This window comes from Geospiza fortis, unplaced genomic scaffold (assembly GCF_000277835.1).
Source record: "Geospiza fortis unplaced genomic scaffold, GeoFor_1.0 scaffold35, whole genome shotgun sequence".
NCBI lineage: Eukaryota > Metazoa > Chordata > Aves > Passeriformes > Thraupidae > Geospiza > Geospiza fortis.
Window position 1 is genome coordinate 90,745 of NW_005054453.1, and position 16,155 is coordinate 106,899.

The following is a 16,155-nucleotide window of genomic DNA, read 5'->3' on the forward strand; positions in this document are numbered from 1 at the left end:
CATTCCTGCCAAATGGATCTTAGCTAAGGGATAATTCCATCCTGACCCATACAATTTAAAGCCTGCCAAAAATTATTTTGTTTCCCTTCATATCGACAAAGTGGAGCTCATTGGGCTCCTTCTTCATTCTCTGGGGTAAACTTCCCCCTGCACACACATATCCTTCATCAAAAGCACTGGAGTTCAATGGCTTCACAATTTTCCTGCTTCATTTGGTGTGCTGTGATTCCCCCCATCCTAGCAGGAGCTATTACTCTGCAGAATATACAGAATATTACTCTACAGTATACAGAAGGATTACTTCACGGTTTCATACAAGGTGTTATATTGGTAGCAAAAAATCTCAGCCTCTGTGTATTTTTTTTTTTTTTTTGAAAAGTTTTTTTTTTTTTCTCTTAAGCTTTTTCACTGGCTATTTGTCAATTTTCTCCTGGGATAAGTAGCTGCATCCCAGTATTGCTGGCTACAGCTTTCTTCAATTTTGCCAGGCATTGAGGTATACCATACACTTAGAGGTCTGAATTAGGACCTTAACTTTCCTGTGATTTCAACAAAAGACAATATAAAAGAACCTAAAGCCTTAGAGGAATCAAACTAATCACATTTGCTAACTGTAGCCACGGGCCATTGCATATTGCATCAACAGCTGTTGCCAAAGCACTCAGGATTTGGACACGCCAGGGATTTTGAGGGCAAACATCCCCAAGGTTAGGCTGAGCCACAACACACGTGCACTACACAACCATCAGTGTAGAACATCTGTGCAATACCCATTGCTGATGTCTAACAGGGAATCCCACCCCAAATACTCCCTGCTCCTGCCCAGGGCAGCTACAGGCACTCCCAGGCAGTCCTGAGCTCCTCTGCTTTAGGAGAGAACCGTTTGGAGAAGAAAGGCATCCTCCCAAATTGCACCTGCAGGAACAGAACACGACTGGGCAACACTACACATCCACCTAATGCAATGCCAAACCACTTCTGTGGTGGAAACACATCTGGCTTGAGTTGAATAAATACAGAACAGGAAATTGATTTTACAGACAAAAGAAAATTGTGGATTTATTCTGAAAGTTTGTGTTTAGTTGTTTTTTGGGGGGCTTTTTGTTTGTTTGTTTGGGGTTTTTTTTTAAGGCATCAGATTTAGGAAGCTCCAGTAGCTTATGAGCACAATATCCAACATTTCACCTAGAAATGTCATTTTTAGGAAACTATCTCTATCATTTCAGTGAAAGAAAACCCACCAAAACCTGCCTCCTATGTAAAGCAGTAATTCCTGCAGTCTTTAAAGACAATTTTTACTAGTGCTGAACTTGCGGCCCTGAGAGTGAGTGCAGAGCTACACACTTCTGTGCACCTAGAGTAGAAAACAGTCCAAGTGCAGAGTGATTCTGCATGCTCATGATGGTCAGTTTGAATTGTGTGAATATTTGTGAGCTCAGCAGAGCAGAGTGACAAGATAAGCAGGGACTTGTGTGCCCTGTGTGACTGACTCACCTCTGCTGCAGCTGATAACAAAAAATAACAAGCCCAGACTGACTTTCTCCCGGTAATAATAAAGGGAACCCCATGCAAGTGCATTGACTTCCAGAACCCAGATCCTACTGCTTGCATAGCCTGTTCCCCAAAAGCCTTCAAGCTTTTAAAACAAGCTTTCCAACTTTCCTGGGGCCGTTTTTATGCAGAAACAGCCTGAGGTTTTGTCTGGGATGTAAAGTCTAGTGCAAAATTTGGCCAGCTTACAATGGCAATCGTGTCCTACAACCTAGTAGAAAACATGATATAAGATGGCCTTGAAACAAGGAAGTAGAAGAGATACAAACTAATTTGTATATTATATTTTTTAATCTTACTGGATTTTAAACTTCTACCTTGTATTTTTAAGTGGTTTTCTAAGTATGTTTTCCTGATTTACAATAGAGATTAAGAAGACAGCTGTTCCAGATTTTAGAATGAAAGCTGTATTCAGTCTTTTTCTTGCTTGGGGAGAGATGGGGATTCCTTCCAGCAGGACAGAAGTTTTATAACGAGGTTATACAAGATAAGCCCAGCCTTCTCAGGAGTTCAGCCTGTATTTCTTCCCTCACTTTTGCATTTCCTTACCAGTACATTTAAAGCTAATATATTTTGATTCTAATCCTAATTCTTTGATTCATTTAAAAGTGATCTTTCCAGTTAGAAACAACAACAAAAAAATTTAAACAGGCACTGGTATCCTGCAATTTTTAAAGATATTTAAAAATACACTTTTCTGAGTGAATCACTTTACTTGAAGTAGTATCCTTCATATGATGATTTTTTTTTCTAGGCAGTCAAGATGAGGCTGGTATCTGTAATGCCAAACACCAGGTTCAATTACTTTAAAAATATTCTTTGCAGAAGAATTTGGTTTTATAAAGCTAAAATAACACAAGTTAGCCAGCATGATACAAATGGAATCCACCTGGAGCACGCAAACCAAAGCTGGAGTGCAAAACAAGGCTTTGATAGTTCAAGCTGCCTGTAACATTACCAATGTCACACACTAATTCCAAAGGTGGGCAGGGAGGAGGGGGAAAGTCAAATTTAATTGTGAAATTAGAAAGAGTATTTTATTTACAGTCTTTTAGAGACCATCTTACATTAGAATGTGATGGTTTTGTTTACAGAAAGCTTCCTCAGTCAGGTCCATTGAAGGTCTCAGGATGTCCCCTGAAATGTTAAGATAAGCAGAGCAGAATATTCCTGGTTCATTTTAATAGTTTAAAGACCTGCTAATGGAAAACTGGCAGTGGAGTAGAACTGACTTTTAAAGAGTCAAATTCTGTCACGTTGGAAAAGTAATTCAAGAATTTCTTTGAGAAAACCTGCAAAACAGAGCACAAGCAGCAGGGGTACTTGGTTCACTCAGATCTAATCCCAGGGAGAAGACAGCAGTAGCAGCAAGAAACTGTAATTCCCTTTAAGAGCAACTTCACATATTTTGGTTCCATCAGCCTTAGGGAAAATGGAAAGGAAAATTGTTCCAAATCCTGAGGTGGTGGTGACAGCTGAGGTTCTCTTCCAAGCAGGGAGCTCAGCATGGAGGGCTTGCAGATGCCCATCAGCAACATCCCATCACCAGGAATGTCTCTCAGGACCATCTGAAATGTTCTCTGTCTCCTCTCTGGCATTTTATTCAGTGAACATTTAGGATTCCAACCAGCTAGAGCAAGTTACTCAACTTACTGCTTGGAAAGGAAAACCACTTTACACCTGCATTGGCCTTAAAAAAGAAAAAAAGGTCCTGGGTGGTTGACCACAGACCAATGCCTCTCTACAATACTGTGAAATCAGCACTTGAGCTCCACACAGGAAAAAATAAACTTTTTAGTTCCAAACAGAGTCAAGGGAAGAACAATTACTTAGAAAAGCACTGATTATTTTTCAGTCTGATCATACCTATCCTTGAATGCACAGGATAGGAACCAGTGGCTGGCAGCTGCTGGCCTGTTTGTGGAACCACCTGCCCTGATCATGCTGTGACTTGGACACAACATGAGGGCAGCCTCAACCCCAGCCCTCCCTCACTTCAGCCCATGGGCATCAGGAGTCTGTCCCTCTGGCATTCCAGCTATTCCATAGGATGAACACAAACCAAAGGCTCAGAGCCCCAGGTCTTTGGGAAACTGATGAGCAAAGGAAAGCTGGGATTTCTAATAAACCTGCCACTACACAAATATGACATATTCTCCTTTTTGCAAGCCATCCCCAAGCAATCCAGATAAAAATCATGAGGTCCAGCTGAGAGCCTAAACCATGGCATTATGAAGCCCATTAGGAAGAATAAAAATTTTCACCCCTCCATACAGAAAGAGAAACGTGTTCAATGAGCCAAGCACATCACAGGTTGTTTGTGTCTGATGTAGGTCACTAGTTCCCAAGAAAAGCCTCATTAGTTCACACTAATGACCAGAAGATTCCCTTGAAGAGAGTTTATTCTACAGTCGATGATTAGAAAAAAGATTCAGAGATGCCTATAATGGTCACAATAAAAGCACAACTGTGCATGTCACATTAATCCAGAATAGTTTATGATACCTCATAAATTTCAAGAATATTGTTTTATATTCTGTAGCATGGAATTGTAGCAATGAGAAGCAACTCACATTGTTTGTTTGTTTGTTTGTTTTAAACATCTTTAGTTACTGATTGGAATGGATCACAAGGAAAACTAGCATAAGTTAATATAAACCATGTGTATGAAAAACACCCTAATAATTTGATGTATTAAATCCTTTGGGAATTCTAAAAGCACTTCTAATCAAGACATTTTCTTTAACATTCCTCATACAAAGTAATGCATCAAGTTTTATCCACTTTATCCACAGTTTTTAAAGGAGCAAAGTTGTTGTTTGCAAAGGATGTTTTTCTCTGCTACAGGAAACATTGCCCAAAAATTAACTTCAAAATCCCCATCATTCCCATTCTGGTTTGAACTGCCACCATAGGAAAACAGCAAGGGGTCCCTGTTGCCATCTTTTCTCTAAATGAGGAGGCCAACAGTATTCCTGTGATTGTTGTATTTACAGGAAAATTTCAAACACAGGTAACACTGTGTACAGTAAATCAAATGCTAACAGATTTTGTTGTGCAAAGTGAGTTGTTGCTTTCCAATTTAAATACATACCGTTATTTTAAGGGTTTTTTAAGTCTTGACAATGAGCTATTAATACTAGTAAAAGCAGTACATCTATTTTCTCATTAATAGTGACATTAATTTAGGGATTATTATTCACTGTATGTCCTTCCACCATTTTTGAGAAGCTACTTGCCCCCTTGTTCTAGAATAGACAAATAGGAAGACAGTTATTTTAGGCAGTTCTCTCCCACTTATTTGTTTGCACTCAGCTGGGAACTTCTAGGGTCTTTTCCATTTTACCAAAATCTTCCTCCCCAGCCCAGTGCATGCTGTAAAATTCTTTTTTGGCTAAGCTGATCAAAACTGAACAGACTCTTCATGGACCAACTGGGGTCTTCAATTCTCAACTCTTGTGGGCTCTTCAACGCTCACAACTTTTACAGAATTTTTTTTCTAAAAATTGTTCACTTTCTTCCAACCGAGATTTTCCAGTTATGCTATGATGACTCATCTAAAACTCAGTTTTATGAAGGAAAAACAGGAGGAAGAAGAAGAGACTAGTGGCCAGTGTATGGCAATCAGATAAATGCAGCTGTCCAAGAGACAGATAAAAGAAAGTGATAAATGTGAAACAGAACTACCCAACAGCAGTTCCAGATACAGATACTTTCCCCGTAGGATAATATTTACATAATTCAACTTCTTAGGGCCTAATTTAGTTAGATCAGTCTATCATAACCAGTAAAGGGAAAAAGTCCTCATTCCTCCACCTCACACAAACAGATGCCTAGAATGGTGTGCCTGTTCTACTGAGCAGCACCATTCTGAAAGCCTCTGAATAATTATGAGCAATTGCAAATCACCCTGAGGACTCTTTGGTAATTTTCTAAGTACTACCAGTGTCAGCACACCCAGAATTTGGTAGTGCACCAAGCCAAGCCAGTGTGCACTGATCATATCAGGTGCCTTTGTCTGCTTGGCACCACTGTATGATGGGCTCAGCAAAAGTCCTGCCCCGAGAGCAGCAGCTCCTGTGCAGAGCAGCCTCCATTTGTTTCCCTAGGCTGCAGACAGCTGCCACTGCAGTGTGTTTGAAGCTTAGCATGGAAAACACTGGCACATTCACTCACTAATCCTCCCCAAACCCAGGCGCTCACTCAAATGGCCTTGGAAAGAACAAACAGAGACCATGCCCTTCAATGCTTTAAAGAATAGAAAAAAAACCTGTTAGAGAAGTCAGGAAGAAATCTGGAAAAGCACAGTTTGGGGCTAATTGCTTCTCTTATTTCAGCTGATAATGGCAAAACCTCAAGCCTCGATACCAGAGTTGGAGAAGAATTTATGGTGGCAACCCAAACACCAGAAGTCACAGATGCCTAATCCAAATAGCAGTTTGCCAATTGGTGAATTTTACAGCATTTGGTTTGTCTGAAGAAAAATGTAATCTATGGTCACACACACAGACTATACTGTGAAAGGAGAACAACAGGAATTTAACCAGTAACCAAGAGTGACAGCTCAAGCAATAAAAAAGTAGACAGAATTAGAATTTAGAGGAAGTTAAAACCTTGGGAACAGAGTAACATAGTTCAGTACTTATTTTGGTAACAGTATTTCACAGAATTCCAGATTGGAATTGTGGATTGTAAATTGCTTAACTTGAGGCAAGGAGAGCATTCCAGGCAGGTACCATTGTTAAGTGTCTGAAATGGAAATGATCCTGATTAAGTACTAAACATCCTCCTCCAAGGCTGGGTTGGGTTTTTGTTTGATTGTTTGTTTGTTTGTTTGTTTGTTTGGTATCTGTTTTGGTTTAGGTGGGGGGTTTTCTGCACATCCATGTAAAATGATACATTTACATTTTCTTTATACAGAAGCTGGAGACAAGCATCCCTTCACAGCTTGCACTTCCAAACATTAGAGAAAGCTTTGTAGATTAAAAGCTTTATAGATTAAAAGAAACAATGGCATCTGAAAAAGCAGAGGTTCACTGGTAACAATAAAAATACTTACACTTTCATCTGCAGAAGTAACACCAAGTTGCCAACAAAACTAGTTAAAGTTACTTAAATATATACTTTTTTTCCAAAGTTCTGAAAGAAAAATCCTCTCTACCTCAGTACAAGTGGAGCTATGCTACTTTTTCCCTCTAAATGGAGATAACATGAATGACAAAGATGGTTAAATCCAAAACGGAAAGCTACATCCAGAAGGATTTTAATTAGAATTTTTTTAAGCACAATAGTTGTTGGCTGCAAGTAGACGCTGAACTGAGTGGTAGAGAGAAAGCAGAGAACTTTTGAAACAAACCCTCATCTTCTTGTGAGCATGATGCCAATGGAAACTTGTTCTTATGTAGCTCAGAGGAAAGGGATGCTGGTTTAGGCCTGTGTGTCAGACCATGTGCTGCTGCTGGCCTTCCTTCACGGTCAGGAGCTCCTGGGAAGAACTGCTCTGGGGGTCCTGCTGCTCTTCTGCAGGCAGGACCACGGTGAGGAGAGCTGGACGAGGCAGCAGGGAGTGCTAAGGTGACCTGGAGCAGGAGCCTGTCCAGCCTCCCAGGCCAGGACTTGGGTTACACTGCGTGTAACCTCATGTGAACCACGGGCAGGTCCCCAGGGGTCACCACCCTGGTCACAGCTGTCACCAGCAGCTGTTCACAGCAATCTGCACGGGGCTCCAGTGGCACAGGACAGCTATAACACCCCAGGAGCACCCAAGAGATCAGGCAAGGAGAACGCTCCTTTGCACTGGATGTAAAATTTCTTGCTAGCTTTACCACCCCGCCAAGAAAAACCACTGCAGCAAGGTTTGGTAGGAGGCACCTGGGATGACCCTCAGACTCCTTTACAACTTTCAGCATAACAGAAGTCTGGACTAGACCTTAGAAATCAGTAATTTCTAAAGAGCTGCTCCACTTCCAGGAAATACCAGCAGGAACTAACAATTACAAGCCATATTTCTTCTTATCAAATAGTGGTCACAAAGTACATGACATCAACATGTCCAGAATGATCACAGAACCGCCAGAGAGTGATTAGGGTTGGAAAGGACCTTAAACCTTAAAGGCCATCTCATTTCAACCACCTGCCACGGGCAGGGACACCTTCCACTAACCCAGGTTCTTCAGAGCCCCTGCAACCTGGCCTTGAGCACTTCCAAGAATGGGGCATCCACAGCTGCTCTGGGAAACTGTTCCAATGCCTCACCACCCCCACAAGAAAGACTCTATTCCTAATATCTAATCAATTTATGCACCTTGTTTCACAGGGAAGATCCCAGCTTCCCTTTCTCAGGGAAGAGCCTCTACAATAAAATGGCAGAAATATTTACCATACAGAAGATCCTACCTTATCCAACAATGGACAGTTATTCATAGATAAGCACTGCCAAAGGAATACACAACCACCTCCAGACACAAGCAAGTGCTTAGGAAATTAAAGGGAAATTTTGCAATTGCTCTCTAGAGCAAGAAATGCTGCAATACATTTTTAAACATATCTCTTGATGGCTCTAATTCACCAAATTTAACATAAAACAGACTACTTCCTTTCTAAATGTAGTGGTCTACATAGTCCATAGAAATGGAAATTTCTAGGGCTCTAGGTATTTTAACTACTACCTTATAGATATTTCTATATGCAAGCAGTAATAATGACAGCCAAGGTACTTACTTCTACTTTCTATAAACTGTAGTACAGCAGATCAGGCTAAGAATTGTTTTAAAATTGTTTAAAATAACAATTGTTTAAAATAAGAATTGTTATTTGGAATAGATGGTTTCAGAGACAAGCACAGGAACTAATCACATTTGAATTAAAATCACATTCATACATAGACCTTTCACAAAACTCAGCAATTAGAAGTGCTGCACTATTTCTCAAGTTTATTTGTTAAAAAGGCAATTAAGATGCATCCATTCCTCACTGGAGTCACCAAGAAAAAAGTGACAATCATTCCAAATCTGCTAATGCCTTTGATGGTACTGTGATAAATGCCCATAGATTAGCAGTCAAAATATTTTTAATCTCAGTTTGATCTGTGTTTTAGACACATCCTCTCAAGACCAGTAGTAAAAAGAAAAGAAAAAAAAAAACCTTAAAATCTGCCAAATTAAATTATAACCCTGTATCTTGCACATTTTATGGATAGTTTTGCATTTGTATTATTGCAATTTTTTTAAAAAGCACAATAAACCAAAATATTTCAAACACCCTGACAGCTCAAAATACTGAATGTTTTGCCACTTACCAATTTCAGTGTTTAACAACAATTTGATGTTTTATTCTGTTGTGAAAATTTAGTCTAATATATTCTTAAAATTGAGACCATGACAGCATTTCCTTTGCTATGCAAGATCCTGTTTCAGTTACATTGATAGAACAGATATAATTATTCAGTGTGAATATCTTTGGAATAGCTAGTGAACTAAAGTGTTTAGATTCCTTATAAAACCCTTGAGAACTACATCACTAAAACAACTGCTTAACTGATCACGTTATAAGCTCAACTTACTATCTTAAGAAATAGGATGGGGTATGGAAATAAAACATTTGACTCTACTTGTTTTAGACAGTAACTCTGGTGCCAGAGGCGGGATGCTTTCAGAGACACTGATTTAATAAACTTAATTACCTTGTGCTCATGATATGTCAATGTTAATGCCTGAATTAGTTTTCACTGCAGGACAAACTCCATTAGGAACACTGATGCTCATTCTCAGTGTTCTGTAAGAGGCAGAGCTTTAGAACCCACGACACACACACACAAAAACGACATTCATAAATTAACCTTGAACTGCAGCAGCTTCTGAATTATCAGCAAGTTCCAAATTAGCATCAGCTTCTGAATTAGTAGCAGCTTCCTGCTGTGCTTCCTCCATAGCACGGGGTTCCTCTGGAGCCAGTGAGTCATCCTCCCCTCCAGCTTCTGGGGACACCCCAGAAGTCTCATCCTGTGCTGTGGGTCCAGCACTCTCCTCCTGTGCTGCAGGTTCCACAGCAGCTGCTGCCTCAGCTTCTTCCATGGCCTCCTCTGCTCCAGTGACTTCTTTCACCTCTTCTCCATCACCTTCTAAGGATTTATTCAACACAATAGAGAGAGTAAAATGCATGCATGCAACAAAAAATTCACCAAATAATTTTTATCATCATCGTCCTCATTTAAATTTGAAGTGGGAAGCTAAGATTTGGGATCAGAATTAACAAAAAAGATCAATAATTAATCCCCCATATTTTCTAATGTGGCATCAAAAAACTAGGTTTTTAAGATGAGGAAACCATATTCTTAATTACTGATTTCATTACATGTTTCAGTGTAGTAAGAAAAGAAACTGTGGCTCAAAGCAAGTGTTGGGGGTGCAGTGAAGGATAAAAAAGGACAGTGCCAAGTGTTGCTTCAAAGCACTCTGCTGAAAGGGCCAGTGATGGTGCACACACAGGAGCCAGAGGGAGCATGACTCTGTGGAATTACCACGTGGGGAATAAGACATTTGGTCTTATATAGGTAAGAAAATAACTTGCTAATTTCAAGTGGTCAGAGCTCGCTTTTTTAGATATATGACCACTTATGACTGACTATTTTCTTTTTACAACTCACAAGTCCCTTTTAAAGACTTGTTTACACTACTATGGGTCCAACTCCTTAGAACCTGAAAAACAGTGTTTCCCAGTCATGCATCACTTCAAATTCAGCTGAGACAAGTCATGACAAACTAACAGCACAAAGCAACAGAGATGCTAAACCACCATGCAAACATGCACTAACATCAAGTTCACAAAGGAAAAGTTAAACACCAACTGTTCATCACAAGTTCACCACTAGAACGGACTCACCATGCAAAAAAAAAAAAAAAAAAGAACTGGAAATAAGTTTGTAACAAAGTGTGAACTATGTGAGAATTGAAACAAAAGAGCTTAAAGAGACATAGTCAGAGTTTGCTTGATTCTTTTGTATCTGTTTAAAAACTAAACAGATCAGTTTCATTTCTTGGTCTTCTGCCAGTGAAAGCCTATAATTTGGTGTTCAGGTTTCAGGACAAGTCCATTCATTGCTTGGTGAAAATCAAAACTTTGCATTATGCAATCTGATCATGTCCCTTTAAGAAAACATTGTTTTTAAAAACCCCTTAATTCATTACACAAAGAACAGGCTAGCAGCCAAGATCAGCATTCAGTACGCTTTATTGGACAGTCAAATATAGAGTGCATTAATTCAGAACAGCCAGCTTCTCCATCTCAGAACTGCCTTCTACAAAGCAGATTCAGTAATAAGCTCAATATGGTTTGGCCTTGCAAACACAGGTAGTTCTTTAAAAGTCTCACACAAATGGAGTTTTACAATAGAAGGTACAAAGTCATCCCAAGGTAGGCTGCAGTGTACTCAATGGTAAACGATTGTCCTTTGTTTGTATTTAACTTCCTCAGGTTTGCAAAGAGATTTCCCTTGTGTCTGGAAAGTGTAAAAGCAGAGCATAGATTAGAAAGTCTGGAGAGTGTAAAAGCAGAGTATAGATTAGAAAGATTGAATCAGCTTGTGACAAGTTAAAAAGAAAGTCATAGCTAAAAAAGAAAGAAATCAGGAACAATCTTAAAGGACACAAACAACAAATGGAAGACAAAACTCACTAAATAAGCAAGGAGAACATCCTGCAAGGCAAACATCATTTTACATTGAAATGATGTCCCAGATTTTCTACTGCTACTTTGAGTCAGGCCTCTTCCAGGGGCTTTTTAAATCCCTCCCTAATCTGAGAGTAGCTTTCAGTCAAAACGAGCCACAGAAAATTTGCTATCAGATCTCTTTCTAAATGTCTGTTATCATTAATTAAAATACCATTAAATATAATTTCAACCCTCTAATAAGCAAAGAACCCTAGTATGATTCTTTCTCTTGTTTTGACAGACTTGTTTGCTATGTACAGTTCTCTGTAATAGACATTTTGGGCTCAGGCACAAGGGGAGAATTTTCCACCACATGAGAAATCCTATCAAAAGAATCTCTGATCAGCTGCTCTCCAGCATTAAGTTCTTCCACCTAGGAAGTTCTTTTACCAGAGGCAGCAAATATGCCATGAACATGCTGCTTGGCATACTGCTTTTCTATCCATCACTTCATAAGGTTACCAGCTCTGCTTTAGAGCTTATTTTAAGCTTGATTTAATGTGCCCCTAAAAAAATATCAGAATACTTTGAGAACAGAATTTTTAACTGCTCTTTTCAGCAATGCTTTCTGGGAAAAAGTATAAGGACTGACTCTAAAGAATGCACAGGGAAAGAAACTGCAATGGCACTTCTGGGAAAAGCAATACTATTCTAACACTCTGTGACAAGGTAAACACAGAAATATGACTATGCAGGGAACAGGAGAAAAAGGGGGGGAAGAGGGGTGATAACTCTTTTGAGAATGCACGCAGAGGATTCTGTAGGAAAAGTAAGAACAGAACTGATGATCATTCTTTATGTTCTGTTCTTTTGGGTGTACACAGCTGGGAATGAAGAAGGATTTAAAAAAGGAGCTGATTCAATGGTGGTTTTGTAGTGTGAATTGGAATTAACTACTCAGAAGTCCAACTAAAAACTCTGGGTTGAGCATTTATTCAGAAGTCAAACATTGAAAATAATACAGGAAACAAGTTTCAACTGCATTCACTGAATGGCCTTAGAAACATTTTGGACTTCTTACTATCAATAAAAAGGGAGGCAGCAATCATCTGCCACTGGTTGTGACTTTTATGTGACTTATTAAGCAGCAGATGATGGGATGTCTGGAGATCAGCTGCTGAGCACTCAGTGCTCTGGGTATTTCACTCCAACATGTGGAGAGGCCAGGGCCACAACTCAGTACCTTGCAGAAGTGCACCTTAGGAGAAAAGAGACATCACTGTTGGAAGGTTGGAAGGTTTGCTTAATGGTTCCCCATTCTCCCAGCTACAGCAGTCAGAATGTAATAAGGGTAATCCCCACTTCTGTCCTGAACAGCAGGACACCAGGCCCCTGGGAGAGATCTACTTTGGTCCTCATTACATTTTCTATTTTAGGGACAATGAAGGATTGCAAATTGTGGCTGAATTCTCAGCATTTATTTAAACAATTGAGTTTTAAAACTAAACTGCTTTCTTTTTTGGAAATTAAGGTATTTTACTACTTTAAATCTTAAGGTCTGTAGTTTTAATGTTCTGAAACTAAAGCATTTGTTGTAGAAGTTCAAGGCTAACAACCTCTAAAGGAATAATTACAGAGGCAGACAATTTAAACCATGCTCTCACACCGAAGACAAAATTTAAACTCCTGATACTTTAATCAAATGTATTCTTTGTGTGCATGCAAATATATTAAATCAATTCTTGAAGTCAACAGTATAAAAAAAAAGGAAGAGCTTCAAGTGCTCTGGCTTCAATGCTTAATTCTTTTAAATAACAACCAAAAAATATTTAAATATCCTTAAAATTTTTTCCTAATTGCTTTTCCTAGCAAGGCCATGCTTGCCAAAGTTCTACCCTTTACATTAATGTGAAATTAACATCAATTAACACTAATTGATGTGGACAGGTACAACATTCCATTACAAGTATTTGAACTAACACAGTCTAATTATTCAAGCATGAGGAGCTAAGTAAGGATTTGCTATACATTGAGGTAATGCCTGCATTTCATCTAACCCCAAATTAGAAAAGACAAAATCAAAGTTGTAGGACAAAAAATTGATGCAAGTTATTTTTTATTTTTATGTAGGGTTTTTCCTCTATTGAACTGTATTTCCTGATGGTAGGTGGCCTGAAGCCAACCTGCTGACTAAGAAAAGATATTATCTTCTCCCCCCCACTAAAAACAAAAGAACAAAATTGATTTTGACAGCATTATGTATTCAGTCAAGTTTCATTAGGCTTCCAGTAAATCAAATACCCATTATACTATTAATAGTATTCACACATCAACTCTTTCCACTCAAAGAGACTCCACAGGCAGATCAAAGACCAGATTAGTGCCTGAACATTAAGGCCACTACCAAAATTTGTGCAGCAGCAGGAGCTTTGTAACAGAACAATACTGTACAACCACCTCTGTCTTCAGTCCCACTCACACAGTTCAGACAAGGACGTGGACAGTGCTAAAGCCTGATTAGACAATATAGAAATCTGTTCCAAATCCTCATGTACCCAGGGAACAAGAGAAAGGAGCTCAACTCACCCTTTCTTGACCAAGGATTGCTTTTCTGCTCCTCAGCTCTCTCACGAAGAATATTTGTATTTTCAACAAACTTGCTGCGGGGTGAACTGACTACTCTGTAGGCCTGAAAGGGAATTATGCCTGAATTTACAGCTACATCCCTACAAATTTACCAAACACAAAGAGGAAAGAGGGAGAGAAGGGATTTTAAGCAAATGTTACTGCCCATTTAAAATGCATATAAAATTTATCCTAAGCAAGGTTTAAAAAAATTAATAATCTGCTAAACTAATATATTTATGTATTTCATATTTCTCCATTGTTAGAAAGCAAATACAATATACCATGCAGCTTTTGAAGTGCTGCAGTGTTTCAGGAATTGAAAACAGCATTTTAAAAGATAATTACATTAAGATTTCTATTTTTGTAATGTGGTAAAAATGTGACAGGAAGAGACTGTGTTATTCATCCAGAAATGCAATCATACATGTTTGATATTTTGAACAAATAGCTGCTTACCATTCAAAAGGATTATTTTGTGGGACAGGGAAATATGTACATCTCTGGGGTGTGCTAGGCACTATCTCAGATCTTGCAGGAGAGGGGTAGAGGGAAGCTATAGAACGGAGGGTTTAGGGATGTGAAGCACAGAATTGGATACATTTAGAAGCAGGGAGGAGAACGGTTACCGAAAAGCTCAACAAAACCAGATGCTTACAAAACTTTAACATGCTTTCTTGAAGTAACTAATGCTGTTATCTTCCTTTTTTGTGCCCAAATTAACAAGGTTCGTATCTTCCCCTCGCAGCTTCAGATTGCTTATTTCACATCTGCCTCGCCCACTTTGAAACACTGCTAATGTTTCTGGTTGACAAGACAAGGCAAGGGGTTAGAGACAGGTGCCTTACTCAATCTTTGGACACATTCACTTCACATGGTTTTAAGCATGCTTTCCACTGAGAGTGACCCAGCACTACTTACCAAAGTAACAGTCAAACAGGCAAGCAATAGGCTTTCACCTTCACTAAATCCTCTTAAGCTGATTTCTAAGTTAGGCTGCACTTAGCTGCAATATCTGCATTCATTGATGGTTTGCATCTTGACCATACTCTAACCCTGCACACACCTTATACCATGCCAGCTCAGAAAGCACAGACAGCTCCATCCCCAAACACTTACATAAAATAAACCACCAAAAGCAGCAACACCAGCAAGGAGATAGATCATCATGCTGTCTCTAGAAGAGCCAGGAACACTCCCAGATGACATCTGGCGAGGAGGCGCTACAAAAACCATTAGGGAAAGTGATGTCAAGTGCTGCTAAAATATGATCACAAAAAAGAATTATGGAACCTGAACCCTGTATGGGAAAGGATGATTCAAAAAGGTTATAAAAACAGATGTTGATGCATATTAATGTATCCTGTGACTGAGTAACACAGGGTGTGGTGCTCCATGGCTGAGCTCTTCCTAAAAGGTGTTTTTCTGTGAACTGTGTTGTCTACCATCAGCTTCCAAGTACTGGGCACAGTCTATATAGACTAAGGAATGTTAAAAAAAAAAAGGAATGTAAAAAGCTCCTGACTAAGGTAGGTAAAATAATTATCTGTCCTTATTCCTTATGATCAGCGGAAGTAATGAATTCTCTCTTCAGGGTAATAACAGGGAATTTTTTAAAAAGCTTTTTCATTTGAATTCATGTTCTTTCACTCAGACTGCTGACACTTTGATCCATACCCTTCACCTCATGAATTGGCCAACAGAGCAGAGAGGTAGAACTACAGACTTTTTTACCTAACTTGATACATATTAACTGTAACAGTAGCGCTACCCATTCATTTGTTATAAACTGATTCTTGCTACAGTCTTGGATCCATCTGTACACCTCAAAAAGAGAACCATGAAAAACAGACGTCATTCTCTTGGTCAACAAAGCTTTCTGCGGAATTTTGTGACTTGATCCCAGATGAGAAATGTCTCATTGAAAAAGCGCTCATGAAAAATAAAATAGCTCTGAGCATTGCAATTGACAGCTGCAAAAATAATCGCAGTGTCAAAACATGGCCATCGTGTGCTAGGTTATGTTTAGCATCATCTGTCTCATGACACAATTCTCAGACTCTTCTCCAATAGCCGGGCATCCTCATGGATTTGCATACATTTATATTTTCGTTCGGCAGCAGTGTGTCCTTAACCCTCCCCCCCGGGGCAGCCGGCTATAGGACAGCGATCAGCAAGCTGCCATCGCCCAACGCGGCTGGCAGATTTTTTTTTGCCAGTGGTTACACAACCCCTGATGCGCCAAAAGCCACGGTTGTGGCGCACCGGGTCTGCTCCCGTTCCGGACCGGGGCCGGCAGCCCTGCCGAGGCGCCGCCGCTCCGGCTGGCCC

General features: G+C 39.6%; 1 protein-coding gene across 1 annotated transcript in view; it reads right to left on the reverse strand.

The window, feature by feature from the left end:
* The window catches only part of MGARP (mitochondria localized glutamic acid rich protein), a 23,903-nt gene that overhangs the window by 6,952 nt on the left and 796 nt on the right, over nucleotides 1–16,155 (reverse strand). The window contains exons 2-4 of the mRNA XM_031062599.1: nucleotides 14,944–15,047; nucleotides 13,786–13,888; nucleotides 9,389–9,670 (exon numbers count right to left, since the gene is read on the reverse strand). Coding sequence (XP_030918459.1) covers nucleotides 9,389–9,670; nucleotides 13,786–13,888; nucleotides 14,944–15,047 — 489 coding nt within the window. The remainder of the gene's footprint in view (nucleotides 1–9,388; nucleotides 9,671–13,785; nucleotides 13,889–14,943; nucleotides 15,048–16,155) is intronic.